Below are 17,228 nucleotides of genomic sequence, written 5' to 3'. Positions count from 1 at the left end.
TAAACCCAAATGGCTTTGTAAAAATATATTTTCTTAAACCTATACCCATAAATACCTATATTATAAATAAAACACACTGCATTGCTCATGCTAACATTTAATCAGACTGTGCCCTACAGTGGAATGTAATGGAACACTGCTTGTAGGGCAAATATATAGTCTTAAAGTCTTAAATTGCAATTACAGTTTTCCAATTGCCCATGCAGCATAGCAAAAAAAAAAATGAGCAGCAAGCAAAACAGGGCGAGGAAAACAAATTTTTCAGGGTACGGAAAACTTACAGTCCACATTCTAACTTGGGTGAAATATTCTCCTCTCCATCTGTAGTTACTGTTTCATGTGTAGTTACTCTTTTATATGTGTTCAAACTGTGTTTGTGGGCAAAGTATGGCCACCTATACATCCTCCTACCCCGGGTGCCCAGAAAAATTGTCAAGCTCCAGCGCAACCTATTTTGTGTGGATGGGGAGGGATGCATTAGTAGGATTTCCCAGAAATATCCCAAAATATAGTATCTTTTCTTTTAAGGGACTCAGCAGGCCAGACAGCATCCATGGAACAGTCGATATTTGGGTTGAGACCCTTCGTCAGGACTGGAAAGGAAGTGGGAATTTGCCAGAATAAAGTGGTGGGGGGAGGCCGAGGAAGGGGAAGCAAAACAAGCTGGAAGGTGATAGGTGAAGCCAGGTTGGGGGGGGGGGCGGGAAATAGATGGATTCAGTAAAAGATTGAAGAAAAAGGCATCTGATAGAAGGAAGAGATGGACCTTGGAAGAAAGGGATGGAGGAGAGGCACCAGGGGAGATGATGGGCTGGTGAGGAAAAGAGATAAAAGGCCAAAGTGGGAAATAGAAAAAGGAAGGGGCAGCGGGAAAAATTACCAGAAGCTGGGGAAATTAATGTTCATGCCATTAGGTTGGTGGCTACCTAGACAGAATAGGTTGGTGTTGCTCCTCCAACCTGAGAGTGGTTATCATCAGAGCAGAAGAGAAGGGCATGCCAGAATGGGAATGGGGATAGGAAAAAAAAGGTTGGCCACTGGAAAATCCTGCTGTTTGCAGATGAGGTGGAGGTGCTCGACAAAGCAAACCCCCAATCTACATTGGGTCTCACCAATGCACAGTAGAGGAGGCCAAATCGGGAGCACTGGATACAGTAGATGGCCCCAACAGACTTGCAGGTGGTGTTGCCTCAGCTGGATGAATTGTTTGCAGCTGGAATAGGAGAGAGATTAGTGGAGAGGGACTGTGGAAAGTGGAGAGTGGAGGTGAGGGAGAGGTAAAGATTGGTTTGGTCGTAGGGTTCTGTTGAAGATGGATGATGTTGTGTGAATGATGTGTTGGATGCTCATGGGGTTGTAGGTGAGGATAAGAGGAACTCTATTCCTGCTAAGGCAGCAGGAAGATGGGATGAGTGTTGATGTCCGGGAAATGGAGGAGATGAGGTTGAGGGCAGCATCAATGATGGAGGAAGGGAATCCCCATTCTTTGAAGAAGGAGGACATCTCTGATGTCTTGGAAAGGAAAGCCTCATCCTGGAAACAGATGTGGTAGGGATGAAGAAACTGAGAAAAGGGAATGGCATTTTTACAGGAGACAGGGTGGGAAGAAGTATAGCCAAGATAGCCATGGGAATCAGTAGGTTTATAAAAGATGTGAGTAGATGGTTTGACTCGAGGGATGATACAGAGAGATTGAGAAAGGGGAGAAAGTTGTCAGAAAGGGAGAGAGGTTCAGAGAAATAAGATAATGGCTAAAAGATCTATTTGCAAATTTAGGTAGAAATCTATAAACCAAGACATCCAGACATTGATTCTCCCTCTTTGCCCCAAAGACATCCTAGTTATCCAGGTTTGGAATAACTAGCAACTAAGATGCTCCACTAACTTTGGAACCAATGTCTGTTGTTCAGCTAACCCAGGACAGCCTTGGAGTTGCTTCTACCAAATGACAAACTCTATGACATGGATAACCTAGATTGAAACGGGCACAAATCTGAACTCAAGGAAGTTCCCATGGAAATTAATGAACAAAAACTCATCAAACTTGAGCGCAGCCTGTCAGAATAGCAATGGATGTTGGCTTCAATATACATGCAAAAATTAAGAATATCATAAAGAATGAAGTTCAGGAAATCTATACTATTTTGAAAGATTAATTTTGCTTAAAACTACTCTGAATCACTTTTCTTTTATGGCCATCACTATTTTCCAAAAGTAAAATTCACCACCTTTATAAAGCCAAATATGATAAAAAAATTAATAATAACCTGATTAAAAAAGATCTTCCCAACAAGATGATGAAGCCTAGCTATGACTCTATTCTTAACAGAATTGCTCCAAGCAAATGGAGACCTTTGAAGTCCATTCTGCCTGGAAGCATATACAATGAAGTCGTAATATGTGGCTTCCTACCTGTGTTTCCTCCCATAATATGCTACTGAACACATCCATTAGAAACAAATGCACAGGCGAAAACTGTGTATTACTTTTGGCATTGTGCTCTTGATGAGGAACATAGCCCACAAAGTCCATCCCAGTAGGCATTGTTTTTCAGTTGTAGGAATATTATGCATGACAAATGACAGAATAGTTAAACTGAATTCTTGATCAGAGACAGTTTCTCAGACAGAAATGTTTGGAAAATTGTTGCTTGCATGTGTCTAGGAAAGGATGTACTGGAGGGCATAATTTGCCAATTTCAATGATAAGGACAAACCTGGGCAGAAGCTTCCATTCATCCATTTTGCTGGATTCTCTCCTGGTCATCAAAACCCTTGATCCTTGTCAGGTACTTTCCTGCTGCCCAGCAAGGCAAACATAATTTTACAATAAAGGTCTTCTACATATTAGCTTGAGACAAAGTCACATTCTTTAAAATTATGAAATGAAGTTTATTGAGAGACTTAAACATTGTTGGCACAGTAGCTCAGATCCAGCTTTGATCTCGAACATGGATGCTATCTACGTGGAGTTAGCATGTTCTCCCATGTTTCCACTGTGTGCGCTGGTTTCCTCTTGTTCCTCTTAATTGGCTCTAGTGCAGATGGGTAACAAAATGAATCAAGTGTGGTGGCATGGGCATGGGTGGTTGTGGGCGAGAAGTTCAGAGCGATGCAAGAGGGAAAACGGGAGATGTTTATGTGGGTGCTTCATAGTTGTCATGGTCGTCTATGGGCCAAAGGTCTTGCTTCTGTGTTCTATGCTTCAATTACTCTATAATGAGGCACTTTTGTAGGAATTGTTCTTGTATTCATATGATCTTATTACATCTCAAAATGCTTCACCAGCTTATAATTACTTTTCAAATGCAGAGACTGCATCATAGGCAGGGTGACAACCAAACTAAGGACAGTGACATGAACTCATGGCGAAAGAAATCCATGAGTTAATGGGCAGAATTGTGCTGGTCTGGGATTGCTGTCCAGAACTGCTACCCATGACCATTGCATACTTGCACTTATCTGTCCCAAAGAAGAAACCAGTCTTGATGGCCCTCTGCACATAATCTCAGGGGTGCCTGGCCTGTTTCTGGCATAGTCCCAGGCAATGCCTAAAAATACTCCTGATTGTTGGCAAATATGAAATCAGTTTTCCTGCTGTAAGATAATTAAGACATATTCATAATTCATGGATGCCTTGGACATACTAACATTTATAAATCGCAAGAATTTAATTAACAAACATTGGAAATTAACATAATTAACAAACTCAAAAGCTCTTAAAATAATCAAAAGATATTATAATTTTTTTTAGAAAATGTTAATTTCTTCCATTTAACCTCACTGTAAACTGTACTGAAACCAGCAGGATTTCTAATTCAGCTTCACCTCTATCAAATCAGCTTGCCACCTCTATGGGTCCAACCATGTAGGACCCATAGAGGTGGCAAGCTGATTTGTTTCCACAACTCTGTCAGTGGGTCTCAGATTTCTGTATTTCACAGCATGGGCACACAAACCTGGGATTGACTTCAGTCTAAATATCTATAGAGTTCTGAATGAAACTGCATACTGCACCCAGCAGTATCAGACCCAATGAGCTTTGGCAGTATTTTGTAGGGAGGTCTGTTATTTTACAGTACTGGGGGAAATCATGATTTTTCTCATTGTAGCAACTATTTTGCTTCTATTTTCATTTAAAGGACAGGCAAATTTTAAATTTCATCTGATTGGTGACACTTCCAATAATATAGCATTCCTTCAGAGTATGCTCAAACGCCGTGCTTGTTGCTAAAATTATTCACACAGCTAACCTAATATGCATAATGCATTCCAAAAAATTATCTCAAAAGACATCACTTTAATAACTTACGCAATCGTACTGTCAATGCTTTGGGGTTTGTGCTTTGCTTGCCAAAGACCACCTTTACCCATTCACAAATGTTATGTTCATGATTGAAAGTCCTTTCACAAATACATGTCTAGTATGTTAATATGGACTCTGGTGTTATAGTGGGCAATGCCATTAGAAGTATTAGAGCAAGAAAACATATCCCACATGCCCCTTTTTTATTTTAAATGGCTCAAGTACCAAACATGGCCTGATAACAATTGATATTTACATCTGTGACAAGGGCCATTTTCACCATTTACTTAAGTGGTTAATAATCATACTTCCAAGGGATTTTTTATTTCTGGGGAAGGTACAAAATAAATATGCTAGTCAAGAACACTCTTCACTTCACTGTGATGCTCCATGAATGAGAATACATATATTCTGTTCATGCTACTCCATTTAGAACCATCATTTTATCGTACTTTGGGAGGATGAACACTGATTAAAATGCGAAGAATATATTACAATGTAAAAATACAGTTTGGAGATGGTAGGAAGGTGGGGGGGGGGGGGGGGTTGGTTGGGTAATAAAACCACTACCTAACAATTTAGCTCCCGTTACACTGTTCATCCTCCCTAATTTTCACTTCCATTCATCTTGAACTATTAACACAAGAGATTCCGCAGATGCTGGAAATCCAGAGTAGCACACAGAAAATGGAGGAACTCAGTAGGTCAGGCAGCATTTATGGAGAGGAATAAACAGTCAAAGTTTTGAGTTGAGAGCCTTCAACGGGACTGGTAAAAAAGTGGGAAAGGAGCCAGAATAAGAAAGTGGGGCAAGAGATGGAGAACAAGCAAAAGGTGACAGGTTAAGCCATATGAGAGGCAAGTGAGATACTTGGATGTGATAGGTGGAAAAGGTAAAAGGCTATAGAAGAAGGGATCTGATAGGTGAGGAGAGTGGACAATCGGAGAAAGACAAGGAGGAGGGGCACCAGAGGGAACTGATAGGTAAATAAGAAGAAAAGGTGAGAAGGGAGCCAGAATTGGGAACGGAAGAAGAAAGAAGGGGTAGGAGGCAAAATTACTGGAGGTTAGAGAAATTGATGTTCATGCTGTTAGGTTGGGGCTACCCAGGTGGAACCAATCCACCTACCTTCCCCTTTACATGGTTTAACCTATCACCTTCTAGCTTGTACAATTTCACCTGCCCCCACCTTCTCATCCTGACTTCTCCCCCCTTTCTTTTCAGTCTTGATGAAGGGTCTTGGTTTGAAATACTGTCTGCTTATTCCTTTCCATAGATACCTGATCTGGTGAGTTCTGTGTGTGATAATCTTGATCTGTTAATTGATTTTTGATCTAGAATTGAATTTACTCTAAATAATAGAAAATATCAGTGAAACTTGTTATTTTAACTGTTTTAAGTATAGACCTGTGAAACCTTGGTTTATTTTCATGAACAAATCTAAATATGCAACATTGATTACTGGGATTGCAAATTGTGACTGGGAACCTATATGCTGCAGTGTGGATATATAGACCGGGCTTAATGCAGGGTTGGTATTATATTAGAAATAAGTAGAGGGAAATTGAACAAAAGTTGTGATTTAGTCAAAGAAGTGAAAGATGCTAAAATGCAGAGCAGAAATATATTTTAAAAGGACAGTACAAACTATACCTCATAATAGTGAAATCTGGTGTGGTGACACAGCAAATGTCCAAAACGAGAGCTTTCATCAAATCTTCACAAATTTGTCAAATAAGTATAAATAGAGAATATATGTTGAAAAACTTGATACCTATTTTGAAGAGTTAGTTCACATTGCATACCTTGTTACAAACATGCTTACAATCTGCATCTTTCAACTCCGAAATATGTCACAGAAATTATTCCTTTAACTGATACTTAAGACATGTTATGATAGTGTACAATGATAATGTAATGGATATTTAAAAGAAGTGATTTCTATATTTTAAACAAGTCCAAAGAAAGTTTGATTTGTAAACTTCATTCATACCTGATATTTTAATCTTTATTATTTTAAGCTGAAATCAGTACCATTAATATATCGTGAGAGAGCGAAAAGAATGAAACTGGTTGATCTGTCTGAAAAGTTGCATTTCTAAACTCTTTGTAATTAAAGAGTATCAAATTGAATGCTGATTTTTAATTGTATCTGATACAGAAGAGTGGAATAAGCAATACCATTGTAAAGTGTTTTGTGCTTGTATCTAGATTAAGTCTGTAATTTCCAAGACCTTTATGAAAAGTACAGATATTGCAATGTTCTCTTTGAACTACTGCTCCCCAATCTGCAAAATTGTAACATATATAACAACACAGGCTGTTTAACCTTCTCCAAAGTGGATTCCTCCTCAATTCAGCTTTCTACGGTACTTTTGAAATAAAATCTGAGAACAAAATCATTTTATCGTTGTAAAATGGCACATTGTAGAGGGGATTTTGCTGTAAATCAAATACCAAATGTTACTAACTTTAAGTGCATAATTAAATCTTCCAAACAGTAGACAAGTATTCAGTCATATAATGATGACATCATTGACCTAATGCCATTTGGTCACTCCCACATGCAAGGTACCCAGGGTACTCACTGCAAGGATTATATAATATTGGTTCAAAACAGTTACTAAGAATCTTTTTTTCTTCTTTTGAAATAATATGCCAAAATCTAGTAACTCTTCACATAAAAATCGTATTAGTAGGGAGTTCAATATCAACAGAATTAAAAGGTTTCAGAGCAATGTTGGTAGATCATTTTTATCCAGAAAGTAGATACTGTCTGTAAAGGGAAAAAAAAAACTTCAACCAGATTCAAAACTCAGCAGTGGAGTGACAACCTTATTTTAATTGAAGACCAATCCTTATTTTAAACATAAATGTGCCACTTTTATAGAAAAAAGCAGTGTTCTATTTTTTTTGGACCAGTTCAGATATCAAAATTACTATCCTTTATTGTCTCAATATGCTGAAATCCTGCACTACACTTCTATTTTTTTAAAAAATGTACATTTTGGATACCATTTCTCAAGACTCTGGTATTGTTTTAATTTTTATTCTGGTCTAAAAGGAATCTGTAGTGGCTGCCAGCACCAATATCCATCACCACCAAGAGTTTTTAAAAAAGGCTTTGTTATATAAAAAGTTGGCATCATCATGGCGCTTCAGAAGGGAGGGTTTCTTCACTAAGGCCTGCAATCAAAGCACCCCAGGCAGTATTTTGTTAAATTTCTTTTTGTCTTCACAATTATAATATTTTTCAAAATGTAAATAAAACAATGATTTGGCTGGTATAGGATAGACTGACTTTTTAAAAAATAACACAGTTCTCACTCCTAATGGGAGAGGACTATATCAACATTCCTAAAACTATGTGGTATTTATGAGTAAAGAGGAGCAACTGATAAACATGGAACAAAACAGCTCCTTGATTCAGCTGATGCCTGAGGCAGAGTTTTCCTCCTCAGCATTCCTACATGGCAACTTAGAGATACAGTGGGGTGCAATCCCATAAGTATCACTCATTACAAATTCGACACTTCGCCAAGATTCACAACTTAACTAATCAGCACCAGAACATAATCCAGTCATAACGCACCAATCTCATGCTCAATTTCCCAAAGCCGAATAAAATCAGGGTCAATACACAATACTGTACAACTTTTCCAGGAAAACCCATCACAACAATGCCAACTCGATGTCTGGCAAAACTTCGGACTTAGCTTTACTAAAATATTGGGTTCAAATGAGAAATCTTGAAATTAAAGTGCGTTATTTAAATCTTAGCTTGTGCATTTGAAATTAGGTTATTAATATTTTAGTTCAAAACTGCACTGCAGCTTAAAAGCCAGACGTGGCATTCTGATCCAGTCAGTGATGATGTGTGATTCTTTTAACCTGTTGCTGTCTGGTTTCCAATGACCCGAAGAATTTCTTTATGAATGCTGGCATCCTGTGTGTTTGTACTGATATCTCCCACTTGGCCATCTTCATATCTGAAATGAACAACAAATCAATGTTCCTTGTGGAGTATGCGTTCTTAGCATCTATATTTCTATGAATAAATGCTATTATAAACTTCCACTTCCCTGGGCCACATTCATGAGACTAGGATGGGGTTGGGTAAACAGATGGAGACTGGAAATTGGAGAAGTTGCTAAGACAGACAGGGTGGTGTAGTAGAAAATGGCTTTGGGCCAGTAGAGGTTGGTCTAGGATAAATATAACTAAATTTACTTGGCAGATTGTCTAGTCTTACATTGCACTTCAAAGTCCACAATATAGTGATATTAGTTTATTACTGTCACATGTACCAATATACAGCTTGTCTTGCATATTGTTTATACAGATCAAACCATTACCAATGCATTGAGCTAGAATAATGTAAAACAATAATAATGGAATAAAGTGTAAGAACTACCAAAAAGATGCCTGGCAGGTAAACTGTAAAGTGCAAGATCACAGGTAGATTGTGAGGCTAAGAGTCTATCTTATCCTACTAAATATTGGGAGTGCCCAATGATGGGACTTCACATGGCAATCTAAACTAAGTTCCTATACAATGTTAGATTAGAAATTAAAACATTCTTCCATGGATGCCCATGCAGAAATGATGTTAAGTTTTCAAAGGTGAATCAAGACTTGAAATGCCTGGTCATATTTCTGGAGTGACACAAGAAAAAAACAATAATGATGAATATTGCAAAAAGCAGTTGTGAAATGCTAATAATACAGTGCATTGCATTTCACTTTTCTTGCATGTATTTTTCTTTAATCATATGCTTTTATAGACATTTTATTTCACAGCTTTATTTTCCTTTGTTTTCTCTCTTTCTTTAACTGCCTTATTCAATTACTAAGAAGACATTGTGATCACTTGGCCTTATCCTATCAGAGGTATTTTTTTTTGTACCTCTGAAACAAACTTAATTTGTTTTCTCACTTTTGTATTTCTGATGTAAGACCTTCAAGCTTGCCTTATCTACGGAGACTTTCTACCAGTTTCTGTGTTTTCCTTCGATGCATCATCATCTGTTTCTATTTGACTCCACTTCAATACATCTGAAATAATTCCTTACTTACTGCCTTATGGGAAATAGGTTCTTATTTCAGAAGAAACAAAATTAGTTGTTGAACAAAAATACACTCAAGCATGATCAAAATAATGGCAAATATAATTAAGGACCCAAGGACAATTCAAAAGCATTCTATTCAAAATCCCTTTTCATATACTGTTCATAACAAAGTTTCCGTTTGTTCTGAGCATTTTTTCTATTTTGTATGCATCATCAATAAGACGCATAATTTTATCTCTTGTTTTGTTTTAGTCAAAATAATCAAGCATATGTATTCATTGATTTACGACAGAGAAAGCATTATTTTTCTCAGGTCATGATTCTCTGGGTGATGGAAACAGAGGATGTAAGTTTTTTTTTATATGTGGGACAAGGAAAGATTGAAAATAAACTATGTAGACAGATTGCAGTGTTTAGGTATGATAGGTTAACTATTAAATGGTGGTACATGTTTGCAGGCCAAAGGTATTAGGCCATAAGAAATAGCAGCAGAATTAGGCCATTCAGCCCATCGAGTCTACTCCACCATTCCATCATGGCTGATCCCAGATCCCACTCAATCCCAAACACCAGCCTTCTCGCCATATCCTTTGATGCCCTGACTGATCAGGAAACGATCAACTTCTGCCTTAAATAGATGCACCGACTTGGCCTCCACTGCAGTCTGTGGCAAAGCATTCCACAGATTTACTGCTCTCTGGCTAAAACAATTCCTCCTGACCTCTCTTCTAAGGATCAATGCTCAATTTTGAGGCTATGCCCTCTAGTTCTGGATAGGAAACATCCTCTCCACATCTACACTATCTAGTCCTTTCAACATTTGGTAGGTATCAATGGGATCCACCCCCCCCCCGCATTCTTCTAAATTCCAGTGAGTACAGGCCTGAAGCTGCCAAACGCCCCTCATATGATAACCCCTTTATTCCTGGAATCATCCTCGTGAACCTCCACTGGACTCTCTCCTGTGACAATACATCTTTGAGATATGGGGCCCAAAACTGTTGACAATAGTTCAAGTGTGGCCTGACTAGTAAAGGCTCAGCATTGTCTCCTTGCTTTTATATTCTATTCTCCTTGAAATAAATGCTAACATTACATTTACCTTCTTTACCACAACCTCAACCAGTAAATTCACCTCCTGGGAGTCTTACACGAGGGCCCCTAAGTCCCACTGCACCTCTAATGTTTGAACCTTCTCCCCATTTAAATAATAGTCTGCACTATTGTACTTCAACCAGAATGCATTGTCATACATTTCCCAACACTGTATTCCATCTGCCACTTTTTGCCCATTCTTCCAATTTGTTTAAGTCCTGCTGCAATCGCATTGCTTCCTCAGCACTACCTACCCCTCCACCTATTTTCGTATCATCTACAAACTTTGCCACAAAGCCATTGATTCCATTATCTAAATCATTGACAAACAATGGGAAAAGCAACAGTTCCAATACTGACCCCCTGAAGAACACTATGTCACCAGCAGCCAACCAGAAAAAGCCCCTTTTATTCCCACTCGTTGCCTCCTGCCTGTCACCAGTTCCGCTATCCATGCCAGTATCTTTCCTGTAAAGCCAAAGGATGTTATCTTGTTAAGCAGCTTCATATGTGGCACCTTATCAAACGCTTTCAGAAAATCCAAGTAAATGACATTCACCATCTCTCCTTTGTCCACCCTGCTCATTACCTCCTTGAAGAACTCTAACAGATTTGTCAGGTAAGATTTCCCTTTACAAAAACCATGCTGAATTTGACTTATTTTATCATTAGTCTCCAAGTATCTCGAAACCTCATCCTTAATAGTAGACTCCAACAGTTTCCCAACCACTGAGGTTAGTCTAACTGGCCTATAATTTCCTATTTTTGCCTTCTTCCGTCCTTAAAGAATGGAGTGACATTTGTAATCTTAGATTATGCTATAATCAGGTGATTCTTGAAAGATCATGACCAGTGTGTCCATTATCTCTTCAGCAACCTCTCTCAGGGATCTGGGATGTAGTCCATCCGTCTGGCTAACTTATCCACTTTGAGACTTTTGAGTTTACCTAGCACTTGTTCCTTTGTAACAGCAATGGTACTCATTCCTGCTCCCTGACACTCACAGACCTCTGGCACACTGCTAGTGTCTTCCATAGTGGTGACTGATGCAAGGTACCCATTGAGTTCATCTGCCATTTCTTTGTCCCCATTACTACCTCACCAGCATCATTTTCCAGTGCTCCAATATCAACTCTCACCTCCCTTTTACTCTTTATATAACTGAAAAAAACTTTTGGTATCCTGTTTTATATTATTGACTAGTCTGGGGTGTATGGGGTGTTAGGGAGGGGTAGCACCTCTGGTGTGGGAGCAGGTCGCATCCTTTTCAAGGCAGCTTGTCCACCTTTGGTCCCCACCTGGCACTCAGCTCTCACCTGTGGCTCCTTGTAGCTGTTTGCATGTGACAGCGGCCACACCCCGGGCAAAGGCTTCAACAAGCCGGCTAAACCAGGTGAGGGTAGCCGACGGGTCTCAAACCCTCAGTGAGATAGGGAGTTGTCTATCCCAGCATGTGCAGACAGACTCCGGCGGATTGAGCGGACGAGACCAATGGAAGGTCCAATGGTCAAGAAGGCTGTCTCTGCAAGCGTTGTGGAACGTGTAGAGCACGACAAGACACAGAAGTTGTCCTGGTTATCCACTGCACCTAGTCCCATCTCCAGCCGTCTCGACTTTTGTCTTGCCACTGGATCCAGATGGGAATTGGGAAGAGAGAGTGAGGCTGACGCTGCGCAACTCTCCCTCACTTAAATCCAAATCACGCGCTAGTCTCGGCACCATCACCAGGGTGTTGAGGTCTTCATCGATGTCAACGATGGACGGACAATAATTGACTAGTCTGCCCTCATATTTAATCTTTTCCCTTATAGCGTTTTTAGTTGCCTTTTGTTGGATTTTAAAAGCTTCCCCATCATCCAACTTCCCACACACAGTTGCTACATTATATGCCCTTTCTTTGGCTTTTATGCAGTTGTTAACCTCCTTTGTCAGCCACAGTTACCTACCCTTGCCATTTGAGAACTTCTTCCTCTATGGGACATGTCTATCCTGTGCCTTGAGAACTATTCCCAGAAATTTCAGCCATCTCTGCTCTTCTGTCATCCCGCCAGTATCTTCCTACAATTCACCTGGGAAAGCTTTGCTCTCATGCCTCTGTATTCCCTTTATTCTATTGCTACACTGATACATGTGACTTGTGCTTCTCCATCTCAAATTTCAGTATGAATTCAATCATATTATGATCACTGCCTCCTAAAGGTTCCTTTATGTTAAGCTCCCTACTAAGATCTGCGTTATTACACAACACCCAATCAAAGTTGGCCTTTCCCCAAATAGGCTCAAGCACAAGCTGCTCTAAAAAGCCATCTCATAAGCATTCAATGCATTTTCTTCCTTGTGATCTGACACCAACCCGATTTTCCCAAACCCCTTGCATGTTGAAGTCCCCCATTACAATTGTGTCATTACCTTTATTAGATACCTTTTTCAGCTCCCTTTGCAATCTCAACCCCACATCTTGGCTGCTATTTGGAGGCCTATATATGATTCCCATAATGGTTCCCTACCCTTGCAATTTCTAAACTCTATCCACAAAGATTCAACATTCTCTGACCCTATGCCAGCTCTTTCTAAAGATGTAAATCCATCTCTTACCAATACAGCCACACCACCGCCTATGCCTTCCTGCTTGTCCTTTCGATATAAACTATATCCTTTGATGTTAAGCTCCCCAACTATGGCCTTCTTTCAGCCACGACTCAGTGATGCCTATAATTTTATATTGACCAATCTCTAACTGCGCCATGATTTTGTCCACCTTACTCCGAATGCTACGCTCATTTAAATATAGCACTTTCAGTCCTGTATTCTTCACCCTTCTGAATTTTTGCCTCTGTGGTACAATTTAACTCTTCACTCTGTCTGCATTTGTACCCAATCATTGGCTTGTCCTTCCTTACATTCATCTTACACCCATCATCTACTTGTATACGTGCTGGCTCATCCTCAGCTCTGTCATCCTGGTTCACATCCCCCATCAATATTAGATTAAACCACTCCCAACAGCCCTAGTAAATCTGCCCGCAAGAATATTGGTCCCCCCTGGATTCAAGTGCAGCCTGTCATTTTTGTACAGGTCCCACCTGGCCCAGAAAAGGTTACAATTATCCAGAAATCTGAATCCCTGTCTCCTGCTCCAATTCTTCAGCCATGCATTTATCTCCCACCTGATTCTATTTCCTATCCTCACTGTCATAGGGCACAGAGTGAAACCCTGAGATTACTACCCTTGAGGTCCTGCTTCTCAGCTTCCTTCCCAACTCGCTATATTCTTGTTCAGGACCTCCTCCCTTTCTCTTCATATGTCATTGGTACCAATACGTACCACAACTTCTGGCTGCTCACCCTCCCTTTTCAGGATATTGTGGATGCCTCCAGAAACATCTCGGACCCTGGCACCTGGGAGGCAAACTACCATCCGTGTTTCCTTTTTGCATCCACAGAATCGTCTATCTGTTCCCCTGACTATAGAGTCCCCTATCACTGCTGCCATCCTTCTCAGCTCCCAACCCTACTGAGCCACAGGGCCAGGTTCAGTGCCAGTGCCAGAGCCAATAGGCTGGTCCTGAACTTATTTCCATCTGGCACAGTTTGCATATTGTTGTTTGATTGTTTGGGGTTTTTGTATTGCTATATTTATGCTCTATTCTTGGTTAGTGCAGCTGTAACGAAACCCAAATTCCCTCGGAATCAGTAAAGTATATCTATCTATCTATTGCCACTGTTGCTTCCCCCCAAGTAGGTCATCCACTCCAATGGTACTCAAAATGGAGAACTTATTGCTGAGGGGGACAGCCACAGGGGTGCTCTCCACTATCTCATTCTCCCTTCCCTCTCCTCATGGTCACCCATTTATCTGTCTCCTGTGGCCTTGGGGTGACTACCTCCCTGTAGGTCCCGTTTATATCACTGCTTCACTTTCCCAAACAAGCCGAAGGTCACTGAGCTGCAGCTCCAGTTCCCTAGCATGGTCTCTAAGGAGCTGCATCTCGATGCACCTGGCACAGGTGTGCCATCAGGGAGGCTGGGACCCTCCTGGAAATCCCACATCTGACACCCAGATCAGAACACTGGCTCTGTAGACATACCCCCTATTCTGTCTGGAGTTGAATAAGAAATAAGGAATGACTTGCCTACTTACCTGGACCCTATTGGTTCTCGCCGAAGCCCTGTTGAGCCTTCCCACTCTGCCTTAGAGTAGGCGTCCTGTGCACCTAATCCATATGTTCATATTGTTTCCTCAAAGCAGTCACAGATTATTTAAATTGAAAATCCTTTCCTATATCCATGCTTTATTTTATATTAATTAATTAATTGGATGACTTCGAAATGGAATGAAAAAAACATTCTTAAGGGTAGAATAACTTTATAAATCACAGTTTAGACCTCACCTAGTATACCAGGGAGAATTTGTCTTCTGCAATTCAGCAGTGTCAGTTAGAATTCAATTCAGTTATTCTGATTTTTGAAAATTCTTATTGTATCAGCAAAGATCAGAAAACTAACAGTACTTACACAAAGAAGAATCTTGTGCAGACGTGATCTGTTTGTGGAACTACCCAAATTTCTCCATGTTTGTGCAAATCTGGTGAAGTGATCACTGCAAAAAGAAACATTCATATTTTTCCTACTCTTTTATTTACTTTTCTCATTTTCCTTTCAATTATGTTCATTTATCTTCCCTCCTTTCATGAAAGAAGTTTTGTCAATACCACTATTCCTTCGGTTCTTTGCTGTTGGTTGTTTTTCATGTGCATTTCTGAAGTTTACTGTCCATTCAAATCAATGACATATACTGCTGTCTGCAATTCACTCTTACTTGCCCTCTTAGCTTAGTGGATGGGTGGCTACTGAAAACTTTCCTAACTTTAGACTGCTGATAACTTTTGCTTTCTTAAATTTTATTTTTACTATACATTTTTTGTTTTAACCTACAGATGTTTCCATATACCATCCTTGCTAGAGCAATTGTCTGATCCACCAACACTTACATCCAATCCAATATGCTGTCAAGAAATACGCACTTTCTGTATCCAGTCACCTCTAACTCTCCCCACGTTCACTCCATGTAAAACCTACTATGCTAGCAGAGTGATATAATGGCAGAGGCTGGTGTGTAAAACCCTAATTATTGCTTGTCCATGCAGGGTTTGATGCTATTTTTAGAAGGCATTTGGCAAATTGCCACTTAAAAAGGTGGTGCACAAGCTGATGTGTAGCATTTAAGGTGTGTTCGCACAGATTGAAAACTGGTCAAGATAACTGTTTATTCTTCTCCAGAGATGCTGAATGACCTGTTGACCTTCCAGTATTTTGAGTTTGTTTTAAGAATAATTGTCTTTTTAAAGTGATAAGATGTCATCTCACATAGTGGGGTGCTCCAAGGATTAATTATTGGCCCTCAATTATTCATGTTAATGACCTGGAGGAGGGAGCAGAGTATAAGTTTGGATTTGCTGATGACAGAGAAATAGGGAGGAGCATATGTTGCAAAAGGCTATTTGCACTCTGAGTGGTTATGAACAGATTTGGCAATTGGTAAATATAAGGCTATGCACTTCAAAGGAATCTAAAGGTAGACTAATATCTAAATGGAGTACAAAGGGATTGGGATGTTCCTTTGCACAAATTACAAAACTATAGTGCACAGGAGCAGTAAGACAGATAGTATATATGAGTTTTGGCCTTCAAAGCAAAAGGGTTAGATTTGGAAATAGGGAGATATTGTTACAATGGTACAGAGAACTGTTGAAAACATACCTGGAACACCACGTACAGTTTTGATCTCCTTAAGCTAGGATTAATTTCCATTGGAGACAGTGTAATAGACAGCTACTTTCAAAGATGAAAAGGGTTATCCTATCACAAGTGACTATACAAAATTAAATCTATATTCTTTGGAGTTTAGAAAAACAAGGGGTAATCTTATTAAAAGATACAAGATCCTTTGCAGTTCACGATGGGGTGCATGTCAAGAAGTTTCCATCTAGTGGGAAATTGTCATACCGGGGAACAATTGCAAGATTGGGGTAGTCATTTTAAAACAGAGGTTCTTGCAGACGGTGGTGAATCTCTGGAATTCTCTTCCCTAGGAAGATGTGGAAGTTAGATCATTGGGGGCATTTAAAGTAACAGTTAGATACATTTTTGAAACATCAGCAAAATGAGGACAATAGGGAATTGATATGGAAGAAAAGACGAAACCTGGAGAGTAAAAGTCATGATCATATGGAATGGTGCAGCAAGCTTGAGTGGCTGAATCTCGATCTTCTTTCCAGATGTTATGTTACATTACCTCATTTATTCACAAAACATATCAATACATGCAGCAGGTATGAAAATCAACTCACTAATATCTTTATTTTTGCTTACTGAAGGCAATTGTCTTAATGACCACTGCAGTTGATTATATCATATCTGTTCTATGTTTCTGTCTTTGTTCTCATTACATGACATCAAAACTCATCCCATTCAAAAGTGAAACCCAGATTTGAACCTGTACGTTCAGTATTTCCCATTACCCGGTCAGTTACTTGAGAAATGACACATGTAACTAAACAGGTATGGTTTGGTACTTCAAACTGCAAGAAAATATCTCAATTCCTCACGATGTATTATATGTCAGATTTCTTACTTAGCTTTGCATGTGACCACAAAGCAATGAGAGAATGCCAGGCTAATGGGAAAATATTCAGTGAATTCAGCAAATTTAGCCAACAGACAAAAAAGAGATAAAATTCATCTAGGTTATTGATCAC

General features: G+C 39.6%; 1 protein-coding gene across 2 annotated transcripts in view; it reads right to left on the bottom strand.

Moving 5' to 3' along the window:
* Positions 1-1,751: 1,751 nt before the first annotated feature.
* parp8 (poly (ADP-ribose) polymerase family, member 8) overlaps positions 1,752-17,228 on the bottom strand; it is a 376,390-nt gene continuing 360,913 nt past the window's right edge. For both annotated transcript variants that reach the window (XM_063042902.1, XM_063042903.1), the window contains 3 exons: positions 14,986-15,070; positions 3,906-8,295; positions 1,752-3,849 (listed from right to left, as the gene is read on the bottom strand). In XM_063042902.1, coding sequence (XP_062898972.1) covers positions 8,193-8,295; positions 14,986-15,070 — 188 coding nt within the window. In that variant the 3' untranslated portion in view covers positions 1,752-3,849; positions 3,906-8,192. The remainder of the gene's footprint in view (positions 3,850-3,905; positions 8,296-14,985; positions 15,071-17,228) is intronic.

This window comes from Mobula hypostoma, chromosome 3 (assembly GCF_963921235.1).
Source record: "Mobula hypostoma chromosome 3, sMobHyp1.1, whole genome shotgun sequence".
Classification (NCBI taxonomy): Eukaryota; Metazoa; Chordata; class Chondrichthyes; order Myliobatiformes; family Myliobatidae; genus Mobula; species Mobula hypostoma.
Note: the sequence above shows the minus strand (reverse complement) of the source record. Positions and strands in the feature narration are given on the sequence as shown.